Source organism: Bubalus bubalis, chromosome 18 (genome assembly GCF_019923935.1).
Source record: "Bubalus bubalis isolate 160015118507 breed Murrah chromosome 18, NDDB_SH_1, whole genome shotgun sequence".
Lineage (NCBI taxonomy): Eukaryota > Metazoa > Chordata > Mammalia > Artiodactyla > Bovidae > Bubalus > Bubalus bubalis.
The window spans coordinates 35,672,073-35,696,930 of NC_059174.1; the positions used below are offsets into that span (position 1 = coordinate 35,672,073).

At 44.3% G+C, this 24,858-nt stretch overlaps 1 protein-coding gene across 1 annotated transcript in view; it reads left to right on the forward strand.

The window, feature by feature from the left end:
* CDH1 (cadherin 1) overlaps positions 1-24,858 on the forward strand; it is a 73,860-nt gene that overhangs the window by 40,382 nt on the left and 8,620 nt on the right. The window contains exons 3-11 of the mRNA XM_006047636.4: positions 9,742-9,965; positions 14,774-14,917; positions 15,044-15,199; positions 16,142-16,286; positions 17,877-18,052; positions 18,327-18,455; positions 19,627-19,809; positions 21,574-21,818; positions 24,305-24,450. Coding sequence (XP_006047698.2) covers positions 9,742-9,965; positions 14,774-14,917; positions 15,044-15,199; positions 16,142-16,286; positions 17,877-18,052; positions 18,327-18,455; positions 19,627-19,809; positions 21,574-21,818; positions 24,305-24,450 — 1,548 coding nt within the window. The remainder of the gene's footprint in view (positions 1-9,741; positions 9,966-14,773; positions 14,918-15,043; positions 15,200-16,141; positions 16,287-17,876; positions 18,053-18,326; positions 18,456-19,626; positions 19,810-21,573; positions 21,819-24,304; positions 24,451-24,858) is intronic.

Genomic DNA, 24,858 nt, shown 5'->3' on the forward strand with positions numbered 1-24,858 from the left:
TGTCCTTCCACCGCAGCCTCACCATTTTCTCTGCACGCTGTTGCCCCCTCCACCCCAGTCTGTTTGGATGGAAACAGACAGGAGGAGACTTTGTTCCTTACCTCCCTCCAAGGCAGTTCCCATTGTTGACCTCTGTTTTTAGGGTGTGAGTTAAATGAAGACAGAGACCACTTATAATTTGTTCTGGGCAACAACATGCTGGGAGGCCAGGAGAAACAACTCGATAAGCTTCATGAAAATAAACTTCCTTTGAAGATCCCAAACACCACAGATCTAGCACAGTCAAACAAATAAGTATTAAAAATGAAATTTCCCATCCGTGGGATCCACGGGAGCTGCCTGTGGACAAGGGCGATTTGATGGGCTGCCAATTTGATGGGCTGCCGGTGCCCCTGCCGAGAGCACCCTCAGGGAGCAAAATGCACAGGCTCTTGTGGACACACCTACGAGTTGTGCTTGTGCAGCGTGATATTCCAAGCTGCTTATCTTAACCAGAAAAAATGTCTGGGAGTTAAGTTGGCCCATCAAAGGAACTCCGACTTATTTCAACTTACGTAATGCAGTGACCTAAGGCAGAACATTCTTGAATCTTTAAAACTCCCTCCTTTGCCTGTCTGGTTGTCCTTATGTTTTTCCTAGGCCCCGGCACTGGATTTCCAAGGTGTCATTTTCATCTTTCATTCGAGGAGAGAGGGGCTGAGTGTGTGTCTTGTGGAGATAGGGACAGGGAAACTTGGCTGTTTTTATTCTGGTTCCCCTCCACCTGTCCCATTCTGTCTTGTGAACTCACTTCCCTGTGGCCATTCGGCTAGCAACCAGTCTCACAAATGGCTCATCAAAGCAGGAGGCAGGCTGCCTGGTGGGTAAGTCCTGATGGGGCGTCAGACCACAGGCCCTGCCACTTCATAGCTAGGTGGCTTGGCCACGTCTGTTCACTGAGACTTCTGAGCCCACTTCCTCATTTAGAAACTGGGGCTGCTGGACTCTACCCACCAAGGCTGCTATGTCTAGTCAGGCTGTTAGGTGGTGTTACTGCCCGTAATTCTCAATAACAAGTGGGCACACATACTGGAGATTTATCGGGGCTAAAAGATAGTCTTCCTGGTGCAACATTGCCCGAGTGTGGACAAACTGGAGGCCTCCTCATCCTTTCTCTCCCATTTTTTTAAACATTGAATTACATTTTCTGCTGAGCATGGCTGCCTACTGAACCTGGAATGGCTAGTAATTTCATGAACACCCACCAAAGGAAGACATTCCAGTCACCCAGTCCATCAAGGGAAATGGAGCCTAGAAAGGAACTTTCTAGGTGGTGGTACCCATGGAGATTTAGGGCTTTGTGGTTGGAGTTGGAAACACTGTGGCTCTCTAGAGAAGTGAACGCCTGCCCAGCCAGACAGTACATGTCTGGTCTCCCAGGGTTCCTTTCGTCCATCAAGTAAGACTTCTTGTTCCTTATCTTGAGTATTTAAGTTAGAATCCGAAACCCTTGGTTTGGGGGTGCACAATGGCAGTGTGGCCCCCAGGATTTCCAAGAGCCTCAGAAGGCTTGTGATCTTGCCCTTGAGGTCGCGTGTAAAATTTTCTCATTTGATGCTTTCTTCCAGTGGTCCCTGATATAAAAACAAATGCAGTGTTCTTTGGTGTTAGCCATGGAAAATGCCTCCTGCGGAGAAGGAGCCATCCCAGAAGGCACTTTTTTGTGTGTGTTGTGGGGAAAACCCCTCTTGCAGATAGTTGCTTCTGAGAGACCAGGTGATCCCGCTCCTTACCAAATAACTATGCGTAGCTGAATCTGATGGCAGGCCCGGTCCTTACATCTCCCTAAAATATATGGAGGCTTTGGAGACTATCTTGTTCCTACCCATTCACATTCCAGTTGGACGGGGGTGAGAGAAGAAACGGGAGCCTTCAGGCAAGACTGTTTGTGGCACGACACAATTCCAAGCAAAGAATGTTGCTGCCCTAGGACTACAAAGCTTTTCATGGATTTGGGTTTCATTTGTATTTGGATTTCAGGCATCTCTTCCCAGGGTCCTCAGATTAAGCTACTAATGCTAATGCTAAGTCACTTCAGTCGTGTCCGACTCTGTGTGACCCCAGAGACGGCAGCTCACCAGGCTCCCCCGTCCCTGGGATTCTCCAGGCAAGAACACTGGAGTGGGTTGCCATTTCCTTCTCCAATGTAGGAAAGTGAAAAGCGAAAGTGAAGTCGCTCAGTCGTGTCCGACTTTTAGCGACCCCATGGACAGCAGCCTACCAGGCTCCTCCGTCCATGGGATTTTCCAGGCAAGAGTACTGGAGTGGGGTGCCATTGCCTTCTCTGATTAAGCTACTGCTTCTGCCAAATACGCAAGAAAATGGGGCACTTGTAAGACGAATGACAACTTACAGGAGTCACAGTGTTCTGAAGATGCTTTTTAGAACATACACATATATAAATATTTTATTTGTTTGGCTGCGTGGCTGCACCAGGTCTTAGTTGTGGGATCTTTTGTTGTGGCTTGCAAATTCTTGCACGGAAGCACAGAGTCTAGCCAGTGGACGATGAGGGAAATCCCTAAAGGCACTTGTTACCTCACTCTTCTCTTTGTCATTTTAAAAAGTGACTCACTGTAATTGTAACATACCATACAATACAAAAATGTTTCAGGAAGTTACGTTTTTAAAAACTGCCTCCAACTGTACCTCTTTCCATTGAAGAAAGTAGGGAAAACCACTAGACAATTCAGGTATGACCTAAATCAAATCCCTTATGATTATACAATGGAAGTGAGAAATAGATTTAAGGGCCTAGATCTGATAGATAGAGTGCCTGATGAACTATGGAATGAGGTTCGTGACATTGTATGGGAGACAGGGATCAAGACCATCCCCATGGAAAAGAAATGCAAAAAAAACAAAATGGCTGTCTGGGGAGGCCTTAAAAATAGCTGTGAAAAGAAGAGAAGTGAAAAGCAAAGGAGAAAAGGAAAGATATGAACATCTGAATGCAGAGTTCCAAAGAATAACAAGAAGAGATAAGAAGAGAATAAGCAGAGTTCCAAAGAATAACAAGAAGAGATCGCTTCTTCAGCGATCAATGCAAAGAAATAGAGGAAAACAACAGAATGGGAAAGACTAGAGATCTCTTCAAGAAAATCAGAGATACCAAAGGAACATTTCATGTAAAGATGGGCTCGATAAAGGACAGAAATGGTATGGACCGAACAGAAGCAGAAAATATTAAGAAGAGATGGCAAGAATACACAGAAGAACTGTACAAAAAAGATCTTCAAGACCCAGATAATCACGATGGTGTGATCACTGACCTAGAGCCAGACATCCTGGAATGTGAAGTCAAGTGGGCCTTAGAAAGCATCACTACGAACAAAGCTAGAGGAGGTGATGGAATTCCAGTCGAGCTATTCCAAATCCTGAAAGATGATGCTGTGCAAGTGCTGCATTCAATATGCCAGCAAATTTGGAAAACTCAGCAGTGGCCACAGGACTGGAAAAGGTCAGTTTTCATTCCAATCCTAAAGAAAGGCAATGCCAAAGAATGCTCAAACTACCACAGAATTGCACTCATCTCACACGCTAGTAGAGTAATGCTTAAAATTCTCCAAGCCAGGCTTCAGCAATATGTGAACCGTGAACTTCCTGATGTTCAAGCTGGTTTTCGAAAAGGCAGAGGAACCAGAGATCAAATTGCCAACATCCACTGGATCATGGAAAAAGCAAGAGAGTTCCAGAAAAACATCTATTTCTGCTTTATTGACTTGGCCAAAGCCTTTGACTGTGTGGATAACAATACACTGTGGAAAATTCTGAAAGAGATGGGAATACCAGACCACCTGACCTGCCTCTTGAGAAATCTGTATGCAGGTCAGGAAGCAACAGTTAGAACTGGACATGGAACAACAGACTGCTTCCAAATAGGAAAAGGAGTTCGTCAAGGCTGTATATTGTCACCCTGCTTATTTAACTTATATGCAGAGTACATCATGAGAAACGCTGGACTGGAAGAAACACAAGCTGGAATCAAGATTGCTGGGAGAAATATCAATAACCTCAGATAAGCAGATGATACCACCCTTATGGCAGAAAGTGAAGAGGAACTAAAAAGCTTCTTGATGAAGGTGAAAGAGGAGAGTGAAAAAGTTGGCTTAAAGCTCAACATTCAGAAAACGAAGATCATGGCATCTGGTCCCATCACTTCATGGGAAATAGATGGGGAAACAGTGTCAGACTTTATTTTTCTGGGCTCCAAAATCACTGCAGATGGTGACTGCAGCCATGAAATTAAAAGACGCTTACTCCTTGGAAGGAAAGTTATGACCAACCTAGATAGCATATTCAAAAGCAGAGACATTACTTTGCCAACAAAGGTCTGTCTAGTCAAGGCTATGGTTTTTCCTGTGGTCATGTATAGATGTGAGAGTTGGACTGTGAAGAAGGCTGAGTGCCAAAGAATTGATGCTTTTGAACTGTGGTGTTGGAGAAGACTCTTGAGAGTCCCTTGGACTGCAAGGAGATCCAACCAGTCCATTCTGAAGGAGATGAGCCCTGGGATTTCTTTGGAAGGAATGATGCTAAAGCTGCAACTCCAGTACTTTGGCCACTTCATGCGAAGAGTTGACTCATTGGAAAAGACTCTGATGCTGGGAGGGATTGGGGGCAAGAGGAGAAGGGGACGACAGAGGATGCACTGACTTGATGGACGTGAATCTGAGTGAACTCCGGGAGTTGGTGATGGACAGGGAGGCCTGGTGTGCTGCGAATCATGGGGTCGCAAAGAGTCGGACACAACTGAACGACTGATCTGATCTGATCTGTACCTCTTTCAACCTTCCCTCCACTTCCACTCAAATTACTGTCAACCTCCTGCTGCGTAGAATTCCAACTGCTCTGGAATGTCTTTTTTCTACCTGCGCACGGCGCCCCCCCCCCCCCCCCCCCGCCATAAGAAGTATTCCATCCCCATATTGCAAATGGGAAGAGTAGTGAAGAACACTCATTCTGGGATCAGACAGCCTGGCCCCTCTGCCCACCAGCCTTTAATTCAGGGCAAAGAAAATGGGACTGGTGATGCCTACACCACAAGATGGCCTGGGATGGGGGTTCAATCAGAAAACTGGACATGTTGCAGGAAGGCGGACCCCTTCCAGGGCCCGAAACTGGGCTCTTGTCTAATGCTCAGGAATGAATTGTCTGAGGACACACATGTGCTGACAAAGCAAGAGATTTTATTGGCAAAGGGCACCCGGCTGGAGAGCAGTAGGGTAAGGGAACCCAGGAGAACTGCTCTGCTACGTGGCTCACAGTCTCGGGTTTTATGGTGATGGGATTAGTTTCCGGGTGCTCTTTGGCCGATCATTCTAATTCAGAATCTTTCCTGGTGGCACATGCATCGCTCAGCCAAGATGGATGCTAGCGAGAGGGATTCTGGGAAGTGGACGGACACGCAGCGTCTCCTTTTGACATTTCCTGAACTCTTCCGGTTGGTGGTGGCTTATTAGTTCCCTATTCTTTATCAGGATCTCCTGTCATAAAACAACTCATGAAGATGGTTACTATGGTGCCTGGCCAGGGTGGGCGGTTTCAGTCCGTGTGCTTCCCCTAACAGACATAAGGAGCACAGGACAAGAGTCTGACTTGTAGAGAGGCAGAGTGGTCAGGATTGTGAGCTCTCAGACGTACCTAAGTCCCAGTCTAGGCTCTGCCACTTAGTAACTGCCTCAGTTTCCCTGTCTATAAAAAGGGGACACTGATGACAGCAACTTCACAGAGTTCTGGGATTAAATGAGTTAGTATTTGTGAAGTGCTTAGAGGAGAACCTAACACACAATGTTCTCACATGTTTAGATATTAAGAAAATACTGAATAAAAGGTAGTTGAAGCTGTTGAATCTAGTTTTTGATGGTGATGATGATGTTATTGTGGTGAAAAGATCTTCCCATTTAGAGATGGCCAGTGGGTTCTTGGCTCTTGTCATTAGGATCTAGTTTTGAAACCAAGTGACCAAATGACTGGTTTAGGAAAGGACAACATGCTGATTTAATACTTAGTTCTTTGCTGTCTTTTTTATTTAACTTTTTATTTTAGAAATGTTCAAGTAGGACTTCCCTGGCAGTCCAGTGGCTGAGACGCTTCCACTGCAAGGAGCGAGAGTTCAATCCCTGGTCACGGAACTAAGACGTGTCGTGCAGTGCAGACAGAAAAAATAACACCTTTTTTTTTTCTTTAAAGAACTGTTCAAATATACCCATCTTCATATACTGATCTTCTGGTTTCTACAGTTTGCCAGTCTTGTTTCCCCCTACATGCTGGCGTTAGTGTTCCCTGTGGGTCTGAGGCACTGTCCAGCCCTTGCCAGGGTTGAAGCCAGCTTCCCAGAGCCTTCTCAGAACTGGAGATCCCCTCAGTCTTTTCTGTAATTTCTGGCTAATCAGCTCAGAGGCTCAGGTTGCACAGAAAGATAATGGGCCTTAATGAGCACCTGGAAATTCAGGTTGGGCCTGCCTGTGGCGCGTTCACTGCTTCTGTCACTTCTCACAGGGCAGGGCTTAGCCACCATTAAGCCAAGATGCCCCACAGCAGGTTAAGAGCCTTGCATTAAGTTATTTGCAAAACCATTTTCATTTTTTCAGGCTGCCACGCTTGGCAAGTCCAATCATGCTTGTCCCAGCTCTCACTGCCCAGGTCTGGGCCAGCTGAGGAACAGAATTCAGTGTGGAAAATGAGGGCGGCTCTTGTTCCCTGATTTATATGGCCAGCCCCCCAAACACAACCCAGTGGCCCCATTGTTTCTGCTGGGGTGTGGTTGGGAGAATGTTGTGATCCCATTCACTGTCTTGTTTAATCTCACAAAACCCTGAAGAGGTGGGCTCAGTCAGTGGTATCCTTCAGGTGCCAGTAGAAAAAACTGAAGCCCAGAGAAGTTACACATTTCGTGTAAAGTCACTCTGCAAGAACATGAAAAAATCTGGGTTTATATAATCATTCCAGTCACAGACTCTGAGGCTCTTCTTGTCAAACTCTTCCTGTCATTTTAAAAAATCCTTGCCATGCTCACCCCTCCCCAACCCCTTCAAATTTGGGAAATCAGTTGTAGAACCAGACTAAAAGGTGAGGGTAGGCATGTGACATGGTTTTGATTTTTTTTTTAACAAACTGGCAAAGGAGGGTTCAGGGAGTGATTGAAACTAGGTTACTCATATTAAGAGCCATCCCAACTCTGCTGTTCACTAGTTATAGGGATCAAACAAATGTCTTAACCTCTGTGAGCCTCAGTTTCTTCATCTACAGAATGGGAATAATCGTGGTGCTTATCCTCCTGCCCCCTGCTGCTGCTGCTGCTGCTGCTAAGTCTCTTCAGTCGTGTCCGACTCTGTGCGACCCCATAGACAGCAGCCCATTAGGCTCCTCTGTCCCTGGGATTCTCCAGGCAGGAATACTGGAGTGGGTTGCCATTTCCTTCTTCAATGCATGAAAGTAAAAAGTGAAAGTGAAGTCACTCAGTCCTGTCCGACTCTTAGCGACCAAGGTCTTATTTTCTCTAGCAAGGGTGGGGCTGTTGGTGACAGAAAAGTTGGCAATGGTGGCCCCTAGTGGAACAAATGAAAACTGCAGCCCAGACACCATAACCGACTTGAGGGCTTTCTGGCAGAGACCCGATCCATGTCCATGTAGAAGTGTCTATGCTGTGCTTAGTTTAGCCATGTAAAATAGGCAAAAGAACAGAACCTTTTTTAAATAAAAGATCTCTTGGAAAAACTAAAAATTGCACTGGAGGAATGAGAGATAATTATTTGAAAGGGAGAATAGACCGATTTGAGTTTCCCTGAAGGAACTTTCATCGACTGTTCCTTCTGCCTGGAAGGCTCTTGAGCCAAGATCTCTATAAGGCTGACTCCTTCAGGTCTCAGCTCAGACACCTACAACTTCAGAGAGGCCAGCTTTCACCATCCAGTAAAAGTTATACACTCCCCATACTTCTTCTCCATCTCTCTTCCCCGCCCAACCCCCATCACTCTTATATTATCCTCTTTTTAAATTCCTTTATGTCTAGCATTTGTCACTACCTGAGATTCAGTTTTGTTGTGTGTCCATCTCTTTCACAATATAGTATAAGCTCAATGGAAGCAGGTGCCTTGCCTGTCTGTTCACAATTTTGTCCTTACTGCCCAGCACAATGTCTGACAAATTATTTGATGGAAACTTGTTAAATGAGTCCTTTGAGACTCTGGTGTGTAATGCAGACACTTTTCACCACAGCTTCTCCAGCATTGGGTATTAATACTTTTTAAGTTTTAATACTTTAACGACAGTAAAGTTTTAAGTAGCTTTGTCTCTAAGCCACTGATCCTAAGTTCCCTCATCCAAGTAGTCTTCTGTCTTTTGCATTTGTCTCACTGCACTGTATGATCAGGTTGAAGATTTTCCTGTGAAATCTTCACTGTCTCCCCTGACAGTGATGAGCTTCTCCACTGGGTGGTCTCAGATTGCAAGCAGGCATTACTTCTCAATGCTTCAGAAAGTAAGCATATAATCAGTTCTAAATGAATATCTGCCATTATCAATGTCTTTTGTGGAATACTAAATAAATGAAGTGTCTAGTATGTGCCAAGCACTGTTCTGTGTATCTTAAAACAATCCTAGGAAGTAGTTGTTGTCAAATACCTTCATTCTCCAGATGGGTAAACTGGAGCACCGAGAGATTCAGTGATGTGCCCAAGGTCTCAGAGCTAATAAGCAGAGCTGGGACTTGAGCCCTGCCCTTGACAGTAAATAAGACCATGTTTGAAGAGTTAGCACTATGATTATCCTCATTTTGAAGATGAAGAAAAGAAAGTGAAAGTCACTCAATCGTGTCTGACTCTTTTCGACCCCTTGGACTGTAGTCTGCCAGGTTCCTCTGTCCATGGAATTCTCCAGGTCAGAATACTTGAGTGGTTAGCTGTTTCCTTCTCCAGGGGATCTTCGCAACCCAGGAATCAAACCCAGGTGTCCCACACTGCAGGTGCATTCTTGACCAGCTGAGGCACAGGGAAGCCCGATGAAGAGACTGAGGTTAAAAAATTTGCCCAAGCCCTTACTCTTAACCATTATGTCCTGCTGGCTTCCTCTTGTTATCTGCCACTGTTTATTGAAATATAAACTGTTTGCTTATTTATCTATTTATTTTTAATTTTGGCTGCATGGGCTCTTTGTTGAGGCACACGGGCTCAGTAGCTGTGGGCTTAGTTACCCTGCGGCATGTGGGATCTTAGTTTCCCAACCAGGGATTGAACCTGCATCCCCTGCATTGGAAGTCAGATTGTTTAACTGCTGGACTGCCAGGGAAGTCCCTACACTGTTTATTTAAATGTCGTTAATCCATAGTATCTCATTGTACCTCAGTCTGTAACTTTGGGACTCAATAGGTATTCTGTCTCAGTTATTTTTCACATAATCAAGAGTCATCTGAAGGAGAGGCCCTTTTTTGTTACTGAAAAGGAGGTTACTTTCTAGGCAGGTTATCGTTCTCAGTCCCCAAGTGATGAGAAAAGAGTCACCACAGTTAAATCGCCCTGGGCTTGTGGAGATGGCACCTGCTACTTTCTCGTCTTTGCCGTTTGTCACCAGACTCCGGTTTGTTTTCCTTGTGCCTGTTTTGTGTGAGTTAGACTTTTAGTGGGTGAATGAAGTTCAGTTTCTAGAAAAGGAATGCCGATTCATCTCCCCAGTTTTCTAATCACTGTCATTTACGCCCTGCAGTGAGTTTTGAAGGATGTGCTGGCCTACCAAGGACAGTCTATGTTTCTGACGACACCCGATTCAAAGTGCACACAGATGGCGTGCTTACAGTCAGACGGCCTGTACACCTTCATCGTCCAGAGCTAAGTTTTCTTGTCCATGCCTGGGACTCCACCCACAGGAAGCTCTCCACCAAAGTGACACTGGAGGTATCAGCGCACCACCACCACCACCGCCGTCATCATGTAAGTTGGAGTGTTTCTTGGAAGTTCACTATTATTTTAGTCTGCTGCTTAATTTACATTTGGGGCTGGATAATTTCTATGGGGATTATGGGGATGTCCTCTGCGCTCTATGACATTTAGCAGCATCCCTGGTCTTAACTGCTAGAAGCTAAGTAACACTGCCAGCTGTAACAACCAAAATTGCCTCCAGACCCCGCCAATGCGCCCTGGGGGTGGAGGGATGGGATGCAAAATAGCTGCATGGTCCAACTGAACTAATTCTTGCTGTTGATTTGTTGTTGTTGTTAGGCTGATGGCAGGATACACTACCTTATTTCTGCAGATAGTGTAGAATAAGGGTAAGGGCATGGATTCTGTCTGGGATTGAGTACTTATTTTTAAATTATTTATTTATTGACTGTGCCAGGTCTTAATTGTGGCACTTGAGATGTTTAGTTGTATGCAGCATGCAAACTCTCAGTTGCAGCATGGGGAATCTAGTTCCCTAGTTCCCTGACCTGGGCCCCCTGCATTGGGAACACAGAGTCTTAGCCACTGGACCACCGGGAAGTCCCATGGGGGAGTTATTTAATCTGTCTGTGCTTGAATTTATCTGTAAAATGGAGATGATACTGACTACATAAATTAATACTTGTAAGATGCTGAAACTATGGAAGGCCTATAACAAGTAAGTCAGTCATTTTTAACTTTTCTGCTCATTCTCTACCTGGAGGAAGAATTTACACAAAGTCAGTTTTCTGGTCATTTTGCTCTTCATGTCTCTAGTGGGGAGGGTCTTGGCAAAGAAGGGGAGGAATCACTATGAATCTTTGGCCTGATCGGATTGCAATCTCCACGAGCTCCTTCCCTACTGAATTTGTAATGCCTGGCCCTTGAGTCTGGCACATACCAGGAGCCCAGAGTGGACAGATGGGTGGATTGGCCACAGAGAAAAGGATATAAGTCTGCCCAGGTTCTTGGCAAGAATGTTTCTGAAATTGTTACCCAAAGCCAGGTGCCTTTGCCAGTTTCTAAACTGCTCCCATGGTGCTTCCTATTGAGCGTCTCTCTAGGGGGCTATAGTAGTTGTATCCTGGGAGTGTAGAAGTGTTGTAAGTGCCAAGGCCATTCAGGCTGGCTCTAGTTTTTCTCCCTGAAGACTGCTGAGAGTCTAGGAATTTAATACTCCTGGGAGATCTTTTTTTTTTTTTTTTTCTCTCTGGTGTAATTGGACAGACCAGAAAAATGGGGAACTTAGTAGAACTAAATTAACATAGCTTCCTGACTCAGGTCTCCAACGGATACCATCATTCATGTTAGTCCTATCTGGTAAGTTCTTGCTAGGTAGTGGTGCATGGAGGCCTCTTGTGAGCCGAAGATGGAAACAAAGTTGGTCTTTCAACTTTACTTCTCCACCTTTGCCATCTGCCTTCATGATTAGGTTCAAATACACGTTATAGAAAAGCACACATTGCAGTGATTTATGTAAAACAGTATTTGTCTTTCAAGTTTAGGCAATTCAGTTGTAACTTGTGACCATTATTGAGACTCTTGCAGTCATCAGGAGGCTAGGTTCTTTCTTTCTTTTTTATTCTGTCATCCTTAGCACATATATGGCTTGTGTCCTCAATGATACCTTGTGGTCCAAGATGGCTGCTGGAGCTCCAGTCATCACATCTTTCCTCTGGACAGTAGGAAGTTGAATGGGATGAAGCCCCAAAATGTATCACTTAGCTGTCCACATTTTAAAGAAGACTTTGTGGAATTTTGAAGCAGTATTTCCTCTTACATCTCATTAGTCAGAACGTGGCTTCATGGTCACACCTAGCAACAGGTATAGTACAGGAAATGTAGTTTTACTTGGGTACATTGTTGGATTATATATATAATCTCGAGAGAAAGCGTGGGAGAAAGGGAAAGAAGTTTTTGTTTTTAAAAAAGAACAGATATTGAGTGAAAGTGAAAATCTCCCAGTTGTGTCTGACTTTTTGTGACCCTAAGGACTATAACCTGCCAGGCTCCTCTGTCCATGGAATTCTTCAGGCAAGAATACTGGAGTGGGTAGCCATTACCTTCTCCAGGGGATCTTCCCAACCCAGGCATCGAACCCAGGTCTCCCACATTGCAGGTGTATTCTTTACCATCCGAGCCACCAGGGAAGCCTGGATGGTAAGGTGGCAAGTCTGCCACAACTGGTTTGAGGATTACTTTGGTTTGTCTGTAGTTCAAAGCACTCTTGTGGTTCCAGGTGGCCCTACATTGGAAGGGGTGATAATCTTACCTCTCTTCATTCGTATAAGAATAGATCCTATATATTTATATCAAAACATCACATGGTGTTTTCTATTAAATAGAAACAGTTTTTTATTTTGTCAGTTATACCTCAAGAAAGCTGGGGGAAGACTATAAATAGATCTAACTTTCTAGTTCTTTCTCTTAGGTTGGATAAGTTTTCTGGTCTGGTATCCTTTTTTCCTGAGGGATGGATCCTATATTCAGTTTGTTTATGCTTAAGCATGATTCCCTTTAATTTCACACACGATGGGAGTTCCCTGGTGGCCTAGTTGTTAGGATTCTGGGTTGGCAAGATCCCAGGTTCAATCCCTGGTCATGGAACTAAGATCCTGCAAGCTGCATGACACAGCTAAATAAATGAATAAATATCTTTTAAAAAAAAAAATAATAATCTCACACATAAAGATGTTAATGTTATGTTTTGCCAGCATAGTGTTCATCATTAATTATTATCATTCTCTGAAAATATTCTGTAATCTTGATGTCAGCAAAGTATGCGCTTTGCCTTCCTCTTCAGTATGGCAAATGAATTTGCATTCATATATCAAGGTCTGTTTGTTCACCATGGCTGTGCAAGATGGTCATTTTTAGGCTTAAGATGCTGTATCAAGAATCAGTTTAATATTTGTTCCTGTGTTCAGGTCATACCTCAAATTCCATTTCATTAAAACTATAACTCTGTTTTCCAACCAGTCCAACCATCATCTTTGTTAGCATTTGTCGAGCACTTACTGTTTCAAGCACTATTCTTTTTTTTTTTTTGCTGCACTGGGTTTTCATTTGCTGCTTGTGGGCTTTCTCTTGTTGAAGGGGCAGGGGTATCTCACTGCAGTGGCTTCTTTTGTTATGGAGCATGGGATTTAGGCACTTGGGCTTCATTAGTTGTGGGGTATGGGCTTAGTTGCCCCATGGTATGTGAAATCTTCCTGGACCACGAATTGAACCTGTGTCTTCTGCCTTGACAAGCAGATTCTTGACCACTAGACCACCAGGGAATTCCTCAGACACTATCCTAAGTGCTTTATTGCAACACTGGTATCACATTTAATCCTTCCAAGGACCCTATAGGGCTTCCCTTGTGGCTCAGCTGGTAAAGAATCCACCTGCAATGCAGGAGACCTGGGTTTGATCCCCAGTTTGGGAAGATCCCCTGGAGAAGGAAATGGCAACCTAGAGAATTCCATGGACAGAGGAGAGAGACAGACTACAGTCCATGGAATCGCAAAGAGTTGGACACGAGTGACTTTCACTTTTCACTTTTCGAGGACCCTGTGAGGCAGGTACTGATATAATCCTCATTTTAGACATTAGGAAAATGTGGGACACAGAAGTTAAATAACTAGCCCAAGGTGTCACAGTGAGGATGCAAAGCCAATCAGCCTGGCTCCACAGCCTGCCCGTGGCCAGGGTGGGACTGCTTCTCTAGAAGATAAATGCAGAGCTCGTGTGTGTGTGTGTGTGTGTGTGTGTGTGTGTGTGTGTGTGTGTGTGTGTGTTAAGGAGTGTGTGAGTGACTAGTACAAAAGAATGAGAAGGATTTTGTGATGCTGTCTGGTCATGTTTCATGTCTGTCCTGTGCATTTTGAATCACATTTTTAAAGGTAAGAAATAAGGTTTGACACACACGTCATAGACAGGCATCAGTGACAGTGTGGGAGATGGCAGATGGAATTGTCCTCTGGAGCCTTTACTGTGTTACCGCCAATCACTTTAACTTAAACAATTCGGAAGATCTTTCCTTCCATCTTCAGCTATCTCATTTCGCTGTGTGTGCATAAAAAGCTATCTTTATCGCACATGAAAACTGTTCAATATAAGTCTCAAAGGGCGTTTTTGGTTCCCATCCCAACAACTTCTGTTAGAGCAAATGGCAACCAAACCAATAGAATAACACAGTGAGATTAAGGGATTAGTATTGATCACAAAGTAATCCTTAGTATCAGTTCCTAAAACTTATTCTGTAGGCTAACTCCACTTTGGAGACCTGTATCCCTAGGAAAAATATAAGAGAAAAAATTTAAAACACTGGGATATCAAATTGTTGCATAAGCTCTGATATTAAGTCATTGGGGGCATAATGTCCTTTAAAAATAACAAATGTTGGGACTTCTCTGGTGGTCCAGAGGTTAAGACTCTGTGCTTCTACTGCAGAGGGTGAGGATTTAATTCCTGGTCAGGGAACTAAGATCCTGCATGCTATGCAGCCAAAAAACAAAAAACAACCCCAAAACAACACGGGTGTGAGATGTGGACTTGATATAATTCATAAAGTAATGTCAAACCCTCAAACCCTGTAATCTTGTATGCATGATTGCCTGAACTCCGGACACCAAGAAAGATCCAAAGAGGAAACCAGCTTGGTGATATGGTAAAGGGTTCATTCGGTTTTGTTTTGGCTGTTTCTTTTGTTACTAAGTGGAAACCATGTCCTTCTCTCAGAAGACTGGAGATTCTTATTGGGTAGTTTGAACTGTTCAGCCTGTATCATCTCGCCTAAATGATCCCATTTTGTTCCTCAACTTCTTTCCTTTCAGGACTCTCCCTTTGGAACCCAGACAGAAGTGCTCACATTTCCTGGCCCCCACCATGGTCTCAGGAGACAGAAGAGAGACTGGGTTATTCCTCCTATCAGCTGCCCAGAAAATGAGAAAGGCCCATTTCCTAAGTCGCTGGTCCAGGTACAGAAGGAAGTTCCCTATTTCTCTGGGAGGGAATTTGGCCGAGAAGGACCTAGGAGAGAAAGGGGAAACAACCAATGTCAGGATCCTTTCTTGCTCATTCATCTCTCTCTGCTTTGTCTCCAGATCAAATCTAACAAGGAGAAAGAAACCCAAGTTTTCTACAGCATCACTGGCCAAGGAGCTGATACACCCCCTGTCGGTATTTTTATTATTGAAAGAGAAACAGGATGGTTAAAAGTGACACAGCCTCTGGATAGAGAACAGATTGCCAAGTACATTGTGAGTGTCTCTTAGAAGCTTGTTAATGATGGGGTTACATGTTTCCAAAATATTTTGGTCAACTCATGTTGATCGTAGATCAGATGCTCTGGACGTTTGAAGAGCTTGACTTGTCTAGACCTGTCAATAAGGAGAAATGACAGGAGAACCTGGGAAAAACTAGGGGCTGTTTTTGTTAGGAATAAAGTTGGAGAGAGTCTCGAGGTATCAGACATGATCTTAGACCCAAGATGTCAACCTATTCTTGGGATTAAAAGTCCCTGACATAAAGGCAGACAGGCTTCCCTGCTGGCTCAGTGGTAAAGAATCTGCCTGCTGATGTAGGAGACATAGGTTCAGTCTCTGGGTCAGGAAGATCCCCTGGCGGAGGAAATGACAACCCACTCCAGTATTCTTGTCTGGGAAATCCCATGGATAGAGGAACCTAGCAGACTACAGTCCACGGGGTCACAAAGAGTCAGACACAAATTAGCTACTAAACAACAATGACGACACAAAGGCAGAGGCTGGGGATGATGTTGGAGAACAAAAATCATTTCTGGGTCTTGAGAGCAGGGAAGTTGGGAGGTAATGCCTTGATGCCAAATGCAGAAAGGTCTTGGGGAAACCCTAGACTCAAGTGTCCAGAGTAGATCTGACCCTGCTTGGAGTAAGTCAGAGAGTCTCAGGTTTCCACCTTTATCTCCTAGCCCTGGTCCTCAGCCCCCATGTGGGCAATGGGGCCTTTGACCTGGTGTTCTCCAGCCCATGGGTCTTCCCATGTCATGGTCTTAACCAGTGCCATGACCTCACTGAAGCAGCAGCACATGTGTGGGATAAGTTCTGTGCTGGGGAGTCCTTACTTGAGTGGAAGGGAGTGCGGTCCAGTGGAGCCCACGCTGCTCTGATCGGACCACTTCTCCCATGTCCTCTTCCCTAGTAACCCTCACTTGGCTCTTGCAGCTCTTCTCTCATGCCGTGTCTTCGAACGGTCAAGCCATTGAAGAGCCTATGGAGATTGTGATCACCGTGACCGACCAGAATGACAACAAGCCCCAGTTCACCCAGGAGGTCTTCAAGGGGTCCGTCCTGGAAGGCGCTCTTCCAGGTGTGTCCAGCCACGAGGAACTCAACACCCACCAAGACAATTTAGATTCTTTGGACCACCCCCCTTCCCCAAGTGTTGGGGCTGGCATTTGGGGTCAGGCCTTTCATAGGCACAGAACTTCTTTGGAAGATAGTGTGTGTGTAAAATATCCTCCTGACAGAAACATGTAGAAAATGTTCAAGCCCAGCTTAAGAAAGGAGCAATTTGGGCTTCCCTGGTGGTCCAGTGGCTAAGATTCCATACTCCAGAGATCTCACATGTCACAGCTAAGACTTGGGGCAGCTAAATAAATAAACAAATATAGAGCAGTTTAAGAATAACCTTCCCCTATTAAGAAATAGATCCTTGGGGACCTCCCTGGTGGTCCAGTGGTTTAGACCTCACACTTCCAATGCAGGGAGTGTGAGTTCAAACCTTGGTTGGGGAACTAAAGATTCCCCATGCTGTGCAGCCAAGAAAAGTTAACAGATCTTGTTAGTAGTTTATGGCCCCTGTACAGTCCCTTCCTGCTCACATTTTTCTCTCTGTCCCCAAAAGGCAGCCACTACCCTGACTTTTATGGGCTTCCCTTGTGACTCAGCTGGTAAAGAATCCGCCTGCAATGCGGGAGACCTGTGTTGGGAAGATCCCTTGGAGAAGGGAAAGGCTACCCACTCTAGTATTCTGGCCTGGAGAATTCCACAGACTGTACAGTCCATGGGGTCACAAAGAGTTGGACATAACTGAGCAACTTTCACCCTGACTTTTGTGATAATTATTCCCTTATTTTCATTCATCTTTTCTGATGTGTGTACTTAACACTGGGTAACATCTTGTTTTGCTTACTTTTCTACACGGTGACAAACAGTTTTCTAAGGTGGTTGAACCAATTTACACTCCTACCAGCAATATACGTCATGGAATTGTAAGACTTCTTTTTGGCCAGTCTGTTGAGTATGTGATTATATCTCAGTGTAATGTAAAATGGCATTTCTATGATTATTAATGGAATAAAGAAGCATCATATGTTTGCTGACCATTTGGGTTTCTTTACAACTTATATGTTCAAGTCTTTTGCCCTTTTTTTTTTTTTTTCTCTTGGGCTTTTTGTCTTTCGTCTATTGGTTCTCTCCTTCTCCCCACCCTCTGCCACCCTTCCCCGCTCCACTGTTCGGTTTGGGGACTTTTACTTCCCCAACCAGAGATTCAACCTAGGCCCTTGGCAGTGAGAGCACAGAATCCTAACCACTGGACAACTAGGGAATTCCCTGCCTATTGATTCTTAGAGTTATTTCAGTATCCTGGTAACTAGTGCTTTGTCACGAATGTTATAAGTATTTCCTTTCGCCTTGAAGGCAGTGATCTCAGATGACCATTCTCTCAGGTGGAAATGTGGCTAAGAAGCGAATTGTGGAAATTTCTGGGATTTTTCCTGTCTTATGCACTATTCATTTAGTGTATGAGAAAGAGCAAAAATGTTTCAGTTGAACTAAAATGTTTCAGTTGAACCAGCTGGATTCTGGGAACACCATTAATTCATTTGGTAGAATGCTTTCTTCCTCCACTAGCACTTGGGTCAGAATTTTGGAAACAAATCTTCTTTGCTTCCAGGAACCTCTGTGATGCAGGTCACAGCCACAGATATAGATGACGAAGTGAACACCTACAACGCTGCCATCGGCTACAAAATCCTAGCCCAAGATCCCATGCTGCCGCACAACAAAATGTTCACCATCAACAGGGAAACAGGCGTCATCAGTGTGCTCACCACCGGGCTGGACCGTGAGGTCAGGGGTCAGGAGGATCCAGAGGGTGTGGAGGGCAAATACACATTAACCCGATTTCCTGGATGATGCAAAACTCTGCCAAGGCTGGTCACCATTTAGCATGGTGATGGTCTGAGCTTTGCATCTCAGTGTTTGTCTGGAGATTTGAGGCCAGACAGGCCGGTGGAGTTATTGGCATTTAAGCAGATGAAAAAGTAATCTGTTTCTCTGCTGGGAGCCGGGTGGGACCTGATGTAGCTGTGGGTCCTGACTCGGCTGTGTTTGATCTCTGCAGAGTTTCCCCACATACACCCTGATGGTCCAAGCAGCAGACCTTAACGGCGAAGGCTTGAGCACAACTGCAACGGCCGTGATCACAGTCTTGGACACCAATGATAATGCTCCCAGATTCAACCCAACCACGGTAACCCTGCCCCTTCTTAGACAGTCTCCAAAGAAAGGTCCTTGGTTGTTTCCCAGTATCTCAGGGGTGAACCCTTAGGTAACTTTTCCCAGACGAGTCAACTTCAAGCTAAACAGCAAGCGGGTCGAGGTGCCAGTTGTCTGTCATCCTCAGCCTGATGCCTGTTGGCCTATGTTTCTGAGTTGCAAAATGCATCTCCTGAATCCATGTCCTCATATTGGGCATCTTGGTAGCAGATCTTACCAGGTTTTATCTGTTGAATAAATATCCTCTGGGTTTATACCAGGCACTGTCTTAGACACTGGGCATATTATCACAAACACAGCAGACAATAATTCTGTTCTCATGGAGCTTAAGAGTCTAGCTAGGGAGACATTAGACAACTAATTATTGTGTGTAATTTTAGTAAATGCAGTCAAGAAGAAGGTACTGAGAACCTGAAAAAGTCAAGTTTTATTATTTCTATGAAGACCCATCCCATAAATTTCCTTTATCTCTCATTAGCTACTGCTGTCTGCAAAGGAACACTGGAAATACAGTATTTTATCTGGGTATGTTGCTGCCATCAACCATGTATTAATGTTAGAGAAGAAGAGGAGAATGGATATTCAGTAAACAGCAGTGTCTGCCACTCTAGCCTAGGCTTTATGAGTTTAAGAGAAGCTTCGGACAGACAGTTTGATGCCCCAAATCAAGAGAAAGCTTGCTGCATAGCAAGAACTGAAAAATAGTGTAGTGAGCCAAATGAAACTGCCTCTTACAGAACCTTGTGAAATGAATCTAGAACTTCAGGATGTATCCTAAGTGCAGTGGGATGTTATCAAAGGGCAGGAGGTTACAATGGCCAGACTTTTATGAAAGTCACTGGTACCACTGAGAGCGATGGGAGCAGAGGGGAGTAGGGGATAAACGATAGTGTCAGCAACTGGGCCAGAGTGTGCTGAGGGGTGTGGACAGGCAGGGCCTTGGCTCTTTCAGGTACCCACAGGGCACCTAAGTGCCGGCTGCTGCAGTGACAGGAAATAAGGATCGTGCTTGTAGAGTGGGCACTTCTCCCAGACTCTTCTCAAAGTTTGGGCTCAAGAAAGGACTCCTTTAGACCCCTGAGTTCTGGCTCCACTGCTGGGTCTGAGTACATCCCAAGTGACCCATCTTTTCCTTTGCTCCTCAGTACGTGGGGTCGGTGCCTGAGAACGAGGCTAACGTGGCCATCACCACACTCACAGTGACCGATGCCGACGACCCCAACACCCCGGCGTGGGAGGCTGTTTACACAGTATTAAATGATAACGAGAAGCAATTTATCGTTGTCACAGACCCAGTCACCAATGAAGGCACTCTGAAAACAGCTAAGGTTTGTATGGTTCCTGCAAAATGCAGAAATTGACCACCCAGCCAATGACCCTTGTCCCTGATGCCTTCTCCAGTGTAGCCTGGCGTGGCCTGGGTGGAGTGGGGGTAGATGGCTCTCCCAGTTGCCAGTGGACCATTTGGGGCTTGCAGTGACTCTTTGGGCTCATGTGGGAAGTCAGGAAGCTCCTACATAGCACCCTAAATGTTTTTGCCTTTTTTTTTTTTTGGCCCACACCTCATGACTTGTGGGATTTTAGTTCCCTGATCGGGGATTGAACCTGGGCCCTTGGCAGTGAGAGCCTAGGACTCACTGGACTACCAGGAAATACCATTTTTAAAAATACAGTTTTTAAAAAGCTGTATATTTTGTATTGGGGTATAGCCGATAAACAGTATTGTGGTAGCTTCAGGTGAACAGTGAAGAGACTTAGCCATACATATCTGTCTCTTTTAATATACTCTTTCTCTGAAACATTTGCCCATCTCCCACAACTGTTTTGCTGATGAGAAGAAAAATGGTTTATGGTTACTGCTGTTTTGCCAGATGACTTTAGAAGTGGGACAGATATGCCTGTGAAAAACGTCTAGGAAACTCAAACCCTATGAAGCTGAGTGATTTCTTTCTTGAAGTTAGTCAAAAAGTTAGCGAATCCCAAGATTAGCCCCAGAGGTTTGACCTCCCCTTGAGCAAATGAGGGGGTGATTCATTTCTGAATCACTTAGTATGTAGTCTTTTCTCCCACTAAAGATTGGATGTTAAGGATTTCTCATGTTATTCTGTCAAAAAAAGAAAGAAGGTAGTATTGAGTTCCTTTCATGTACAGGGTCCTTCCTAAAAGTTCCAGTTTATTCCTTACAGTGCCTCTGTGAGATAGTTCCTTTTCCTACATGTTTATATGTGTGGAAACAGACCCTGAGGTTAAATTGCTTAAATCACACAGCTAGGAAATGTCCTGGCCAGGATTTGAGCTCGCTGCTGACTGATTCTGAACTTCATATTCTTGCCACTAAACTTACTGGGTTTAAAGAGATGGCCAGGCAGGGTTGTCTGTCTATCCGCTGCCACACAAACAGCTTGTCAGCATAGGATGTGAACATTCTTACTAGTCTTGGGTTAATAAATGACTCGGTGGGCTATGTTTATTAACAGAGGCTTCCCACTTGAGATTTCATGTAATTCATCTTTATTCTTTTCCTGGGGACCTCACCGTAAATTGGTTGCATATTAGTCATTGGGAGCTTTTTAAAAATACCAGCGTCCAGACCCCAGCCTCAGAGATTCCTATTCACTGGCTCTAGGGTTAGGACCCAGGCATCTGTTTTCTTTACAAGTTCTCAAGGGAATTTCTTGGCAGTCCAGTGCTTAGGATTCTGTGCTCTCACTGCCAAGGGTCCAGGTTCAGTCCCTGATGGGGGAACTAATATCCCACACACAAGCTGCATGGCCAAAAAAAAGTTCTCAAGTTAATTCTTTTCCTTTATAAAAACTTTTTTATTTAAGAATAAAACACAGCACAGACCCAGCTGTGCTGGGTCTTAGTTGTGGCATGTGGGATCTCATTCCCTAATCAGAGATTGAACCCAGGCTCCCTGCACTGGGAGCTCAGAGCCTCTGCCATTGAATCAGCAGGGAAGTCCCTCATGTTAATTCTTACTACAGCCAGATTTCAGAACCACTGATATATTGCTAACCAAAAAGGATTTAATGTGTGTTTTTTTTTAAGACAGAATGGATTTTTTTAAACTTGGTTTTTCTGTTCTTTAGGGCTTGGATTTTGAGACCAAGCAGCAGTACATCCTGTACGTAGCAGTAACAAACGTGGCCCCCTTTGAAGTCACTCTCCCCACTTCCACAGCCACCGTGACTGTGGATGTGATAGATGTGAATGAAGCCCCCATCTTTGTGCCTCCTCAAAAGAGAGTGGACGTGCCCGAGGACTTTGGCATGGGCCTGGAGATCACATCCTATACCGCCCGGGAGCCAGACACATTTATGGAACAGAAGATCACGTAAGTGTGAGGGGCTTTCCACAGACTTGGAAAGCATGGCCCTTGTGGCCATGCATGAAAAAGAACGTTGTTTTGAGGGCTGGGTCTGATTGCATGCTTGGTGATCCAGTGTGACAGTGGTGGAAGCACAAAGGGAAGACTATCAGCACAAATCCGAGCATGGCACGTCTGGGTCTTGTTAGTAAGGGCATGTTTTCCAGGGATAACAAACACCTTGATCAGTAATGCCCACTTCCTCTTCTCAGAGAGAGACTCCTGTCAGCTAATATTTACTTTAGAGGAACTGTCAGAATGTTCTGAACTACTAAGAAAAAGTTATGCAAATCCAGAGTAGAGTCAGGCTTAGTGATTAATTGAGCATATTCATGTTTAGGGGAGGGGTGTTTGTATTCTAGTATCATTGCCTGTAACTTATTATACGTAAATGGAACAAAAAGAGTTTAAGTGCAACCTCAATTTTTGAGGTTATCTTGGGAAGTCAGGTCATCCTGGCACCCTGATTGGAATGACTCATAAATACCTTTGAACTGTGCGTGTGCATGGTACAGGATGGACCGGGTGAAGGTTCCAGGTAGTGATCCTCACGGCTGCTAGAAGCGATGGGATGGAGGACAATGAGAAGTTTTTAATGGAGGAACTCAGCTGGGATCATCCAAACCTCCTGATAGATGTCAACATCTACTGAAAAAGCAAGGACAGCTCAATACGATGTGCCACTCAATGTGATAAATATTTGAGAGAGACAAGAAAGGCTGAAACAGAATCTAATCAAGCCTTAGGATCTGATTTAGATGCAATGCAGAGAATGAACAAGTTAAATGCCACAAGGAAGCAGTCAGTCAAATACAGAATATGGGAGCTCTATGTCCAATGACTGGGTTTCTTCACAAATAATGACAAAACGGCAAAGGTCTTAATCTTCCATAGATTAAGGATATTAATTAAGAGACAAATCAACCAACTGTGATGTGTTTGAAGACAGAGCCAAACAATCCAACTATAAAAAACAGCCTTGAGGCAAATAGAGAAACTTGCACATAGAACAGACATTATTAAGTACTTATTATTTTTGCTAGGTGTGTTAGTGACGTGATATTATAGGATTTTTGTTTTGGAAATAAAGCCTGGGAATCTATGTTTTCCAGGCTATGTTAATATTTTAGCTTATGGTAGTGAAACAGATGTTCAAAGCATCTATTTGGGGGAAGTTAAAGGATCAAGTCTTAATAATGTTTGCAGAGACCCTTACCCCTGGAATAAAGACCACTCTGTATATGTAGTTCATTGCTGTGCACTTCTTAGGTCCTGAGGATAAGTCCACGATTATCCAGGACCCTTTCCTCCTTCAGTTTCTTTATTTCCCTTTCTGAGCCTTTCCATGACCTCGACAGGTAACTGGGCAGTGTATCTGTTTCTCATGCTTAGGTTTCTTCTGATTCTGGTATTCCTAATAAGATGCTGCTTAACAAGATTTTCTTGGCATTTTTATTTATTTATTTATTTTTGACTGTGTAAGACCAGAAGGAACTTTACCCTCCCTGGCACTTCCCATTACATGCCAATAGTGCAACACATCTCCAAGTCACTGTATCAACACAGATCTCCAAATGCTCATGGCAGAGATGCTGGGTCCCATATTGTGACCAGTTGAGAACTACTGTACCCTTTGGGGGCTGGTCTGAGAGAAACTAAAGAAATCTGATGTCTGGGACTTCCTTGGTGGTCCAGTGGTTAAGAATCAGCCTTGCAGTGCAGGAAACATGGGTTCAATTCCTGGTTGGGGAACTAGGATCCTACTTGGCACATGCAGAACAGCTAAGCCCAAGTGCCACGACTAATGAGCCTGCACACCACAACTAGAGAGTCCATGCACTGCAACGAAAGATCCTGAGTGCCACAACTAAGACCTGGAGCAGCCAAGTAAATAAATTAAAAACAAAATGAAAAACATGGCCGCAAACTGTTTATAAAGAAAAGAAAGAAATCTGACATTTAAATGCTGTGTCCGATCCTGGATTAGATTCTAAATGGGGCAGGGGTGAGGGGGGATGCTGTGAAGGACAGTTCTGAGGAAGTTGACAGTTTGAATATGTACCATGTATGAAGTGATGTTTCCTGAAATTGAAAATCAAATTATAGTTATATAGGAGAATGCCTCTGTTATTAGGAGGAAACAAACTGAAGTATTCATCAGTAAAGGAACATGGTGTCTGCAACTTATTCTCAAATGGTTTAGCAAAACAAGAATTTATATCTATATGTGCATCCACTTATGTATACGGCAAAATACTGACAATGGGTGAATCTGGATGAAGGGTATGTGGATGGTCCTCAAACCTTTCTGGTAGAATTTCTATAGATGTGATTTTTTTGTTTTTTAATGAAATAGGGAAGCAAAGTATATATCAACAAAGAGGAACCTTCACCTTCTTCAGCCATCTGCTGTTTGCTGTTCCTGTTCTAAACCAGAGCTTGTGTATTTCCAGGTATCGGATTTGGAGGGACACTGCCAACTGGCTGGAGATTAATCCAGAAACGGGTGCCATTTCCACTCGGGCTGAGTTGGACAGAGAGGATGTCGACCATGTGAAGAACAGCACGTACACGGCCCTCATTATAGCCACCGACAATGGTGAGGATGCCCCTACCATCGACTGTTTGCCGTCTCCCGCTCCTAAATAGCTTACCTCCTTGCCCCTGTCCTTTTGGAGGCATGAGTTCTTTCTTTTTCTTTCATTCTTAAAGCATTCTCAAAATAATTGTCCAAAGTGCACGAATTTAGGTCAAGCAGAAGTTCCTTTTTACCACTCGCTCTGTAACCCCATGGGAGCCAGACGGCCTGGGCTTAAATCCTAGCACCAAAGTTTAATACCTGTGTGAACTTGAACTTATTACCTAATTTTTATGTCTCTTACTACTTTTATCCGACAAAATGATAATACCCTATCTAGCTTAGATTTATGTAGTAGTGTTTGGAAGAGTGCCTGCTAACCTATTCTATGCTCTGTAAGGACTGCCATTTCTTTGTATTATCATCACC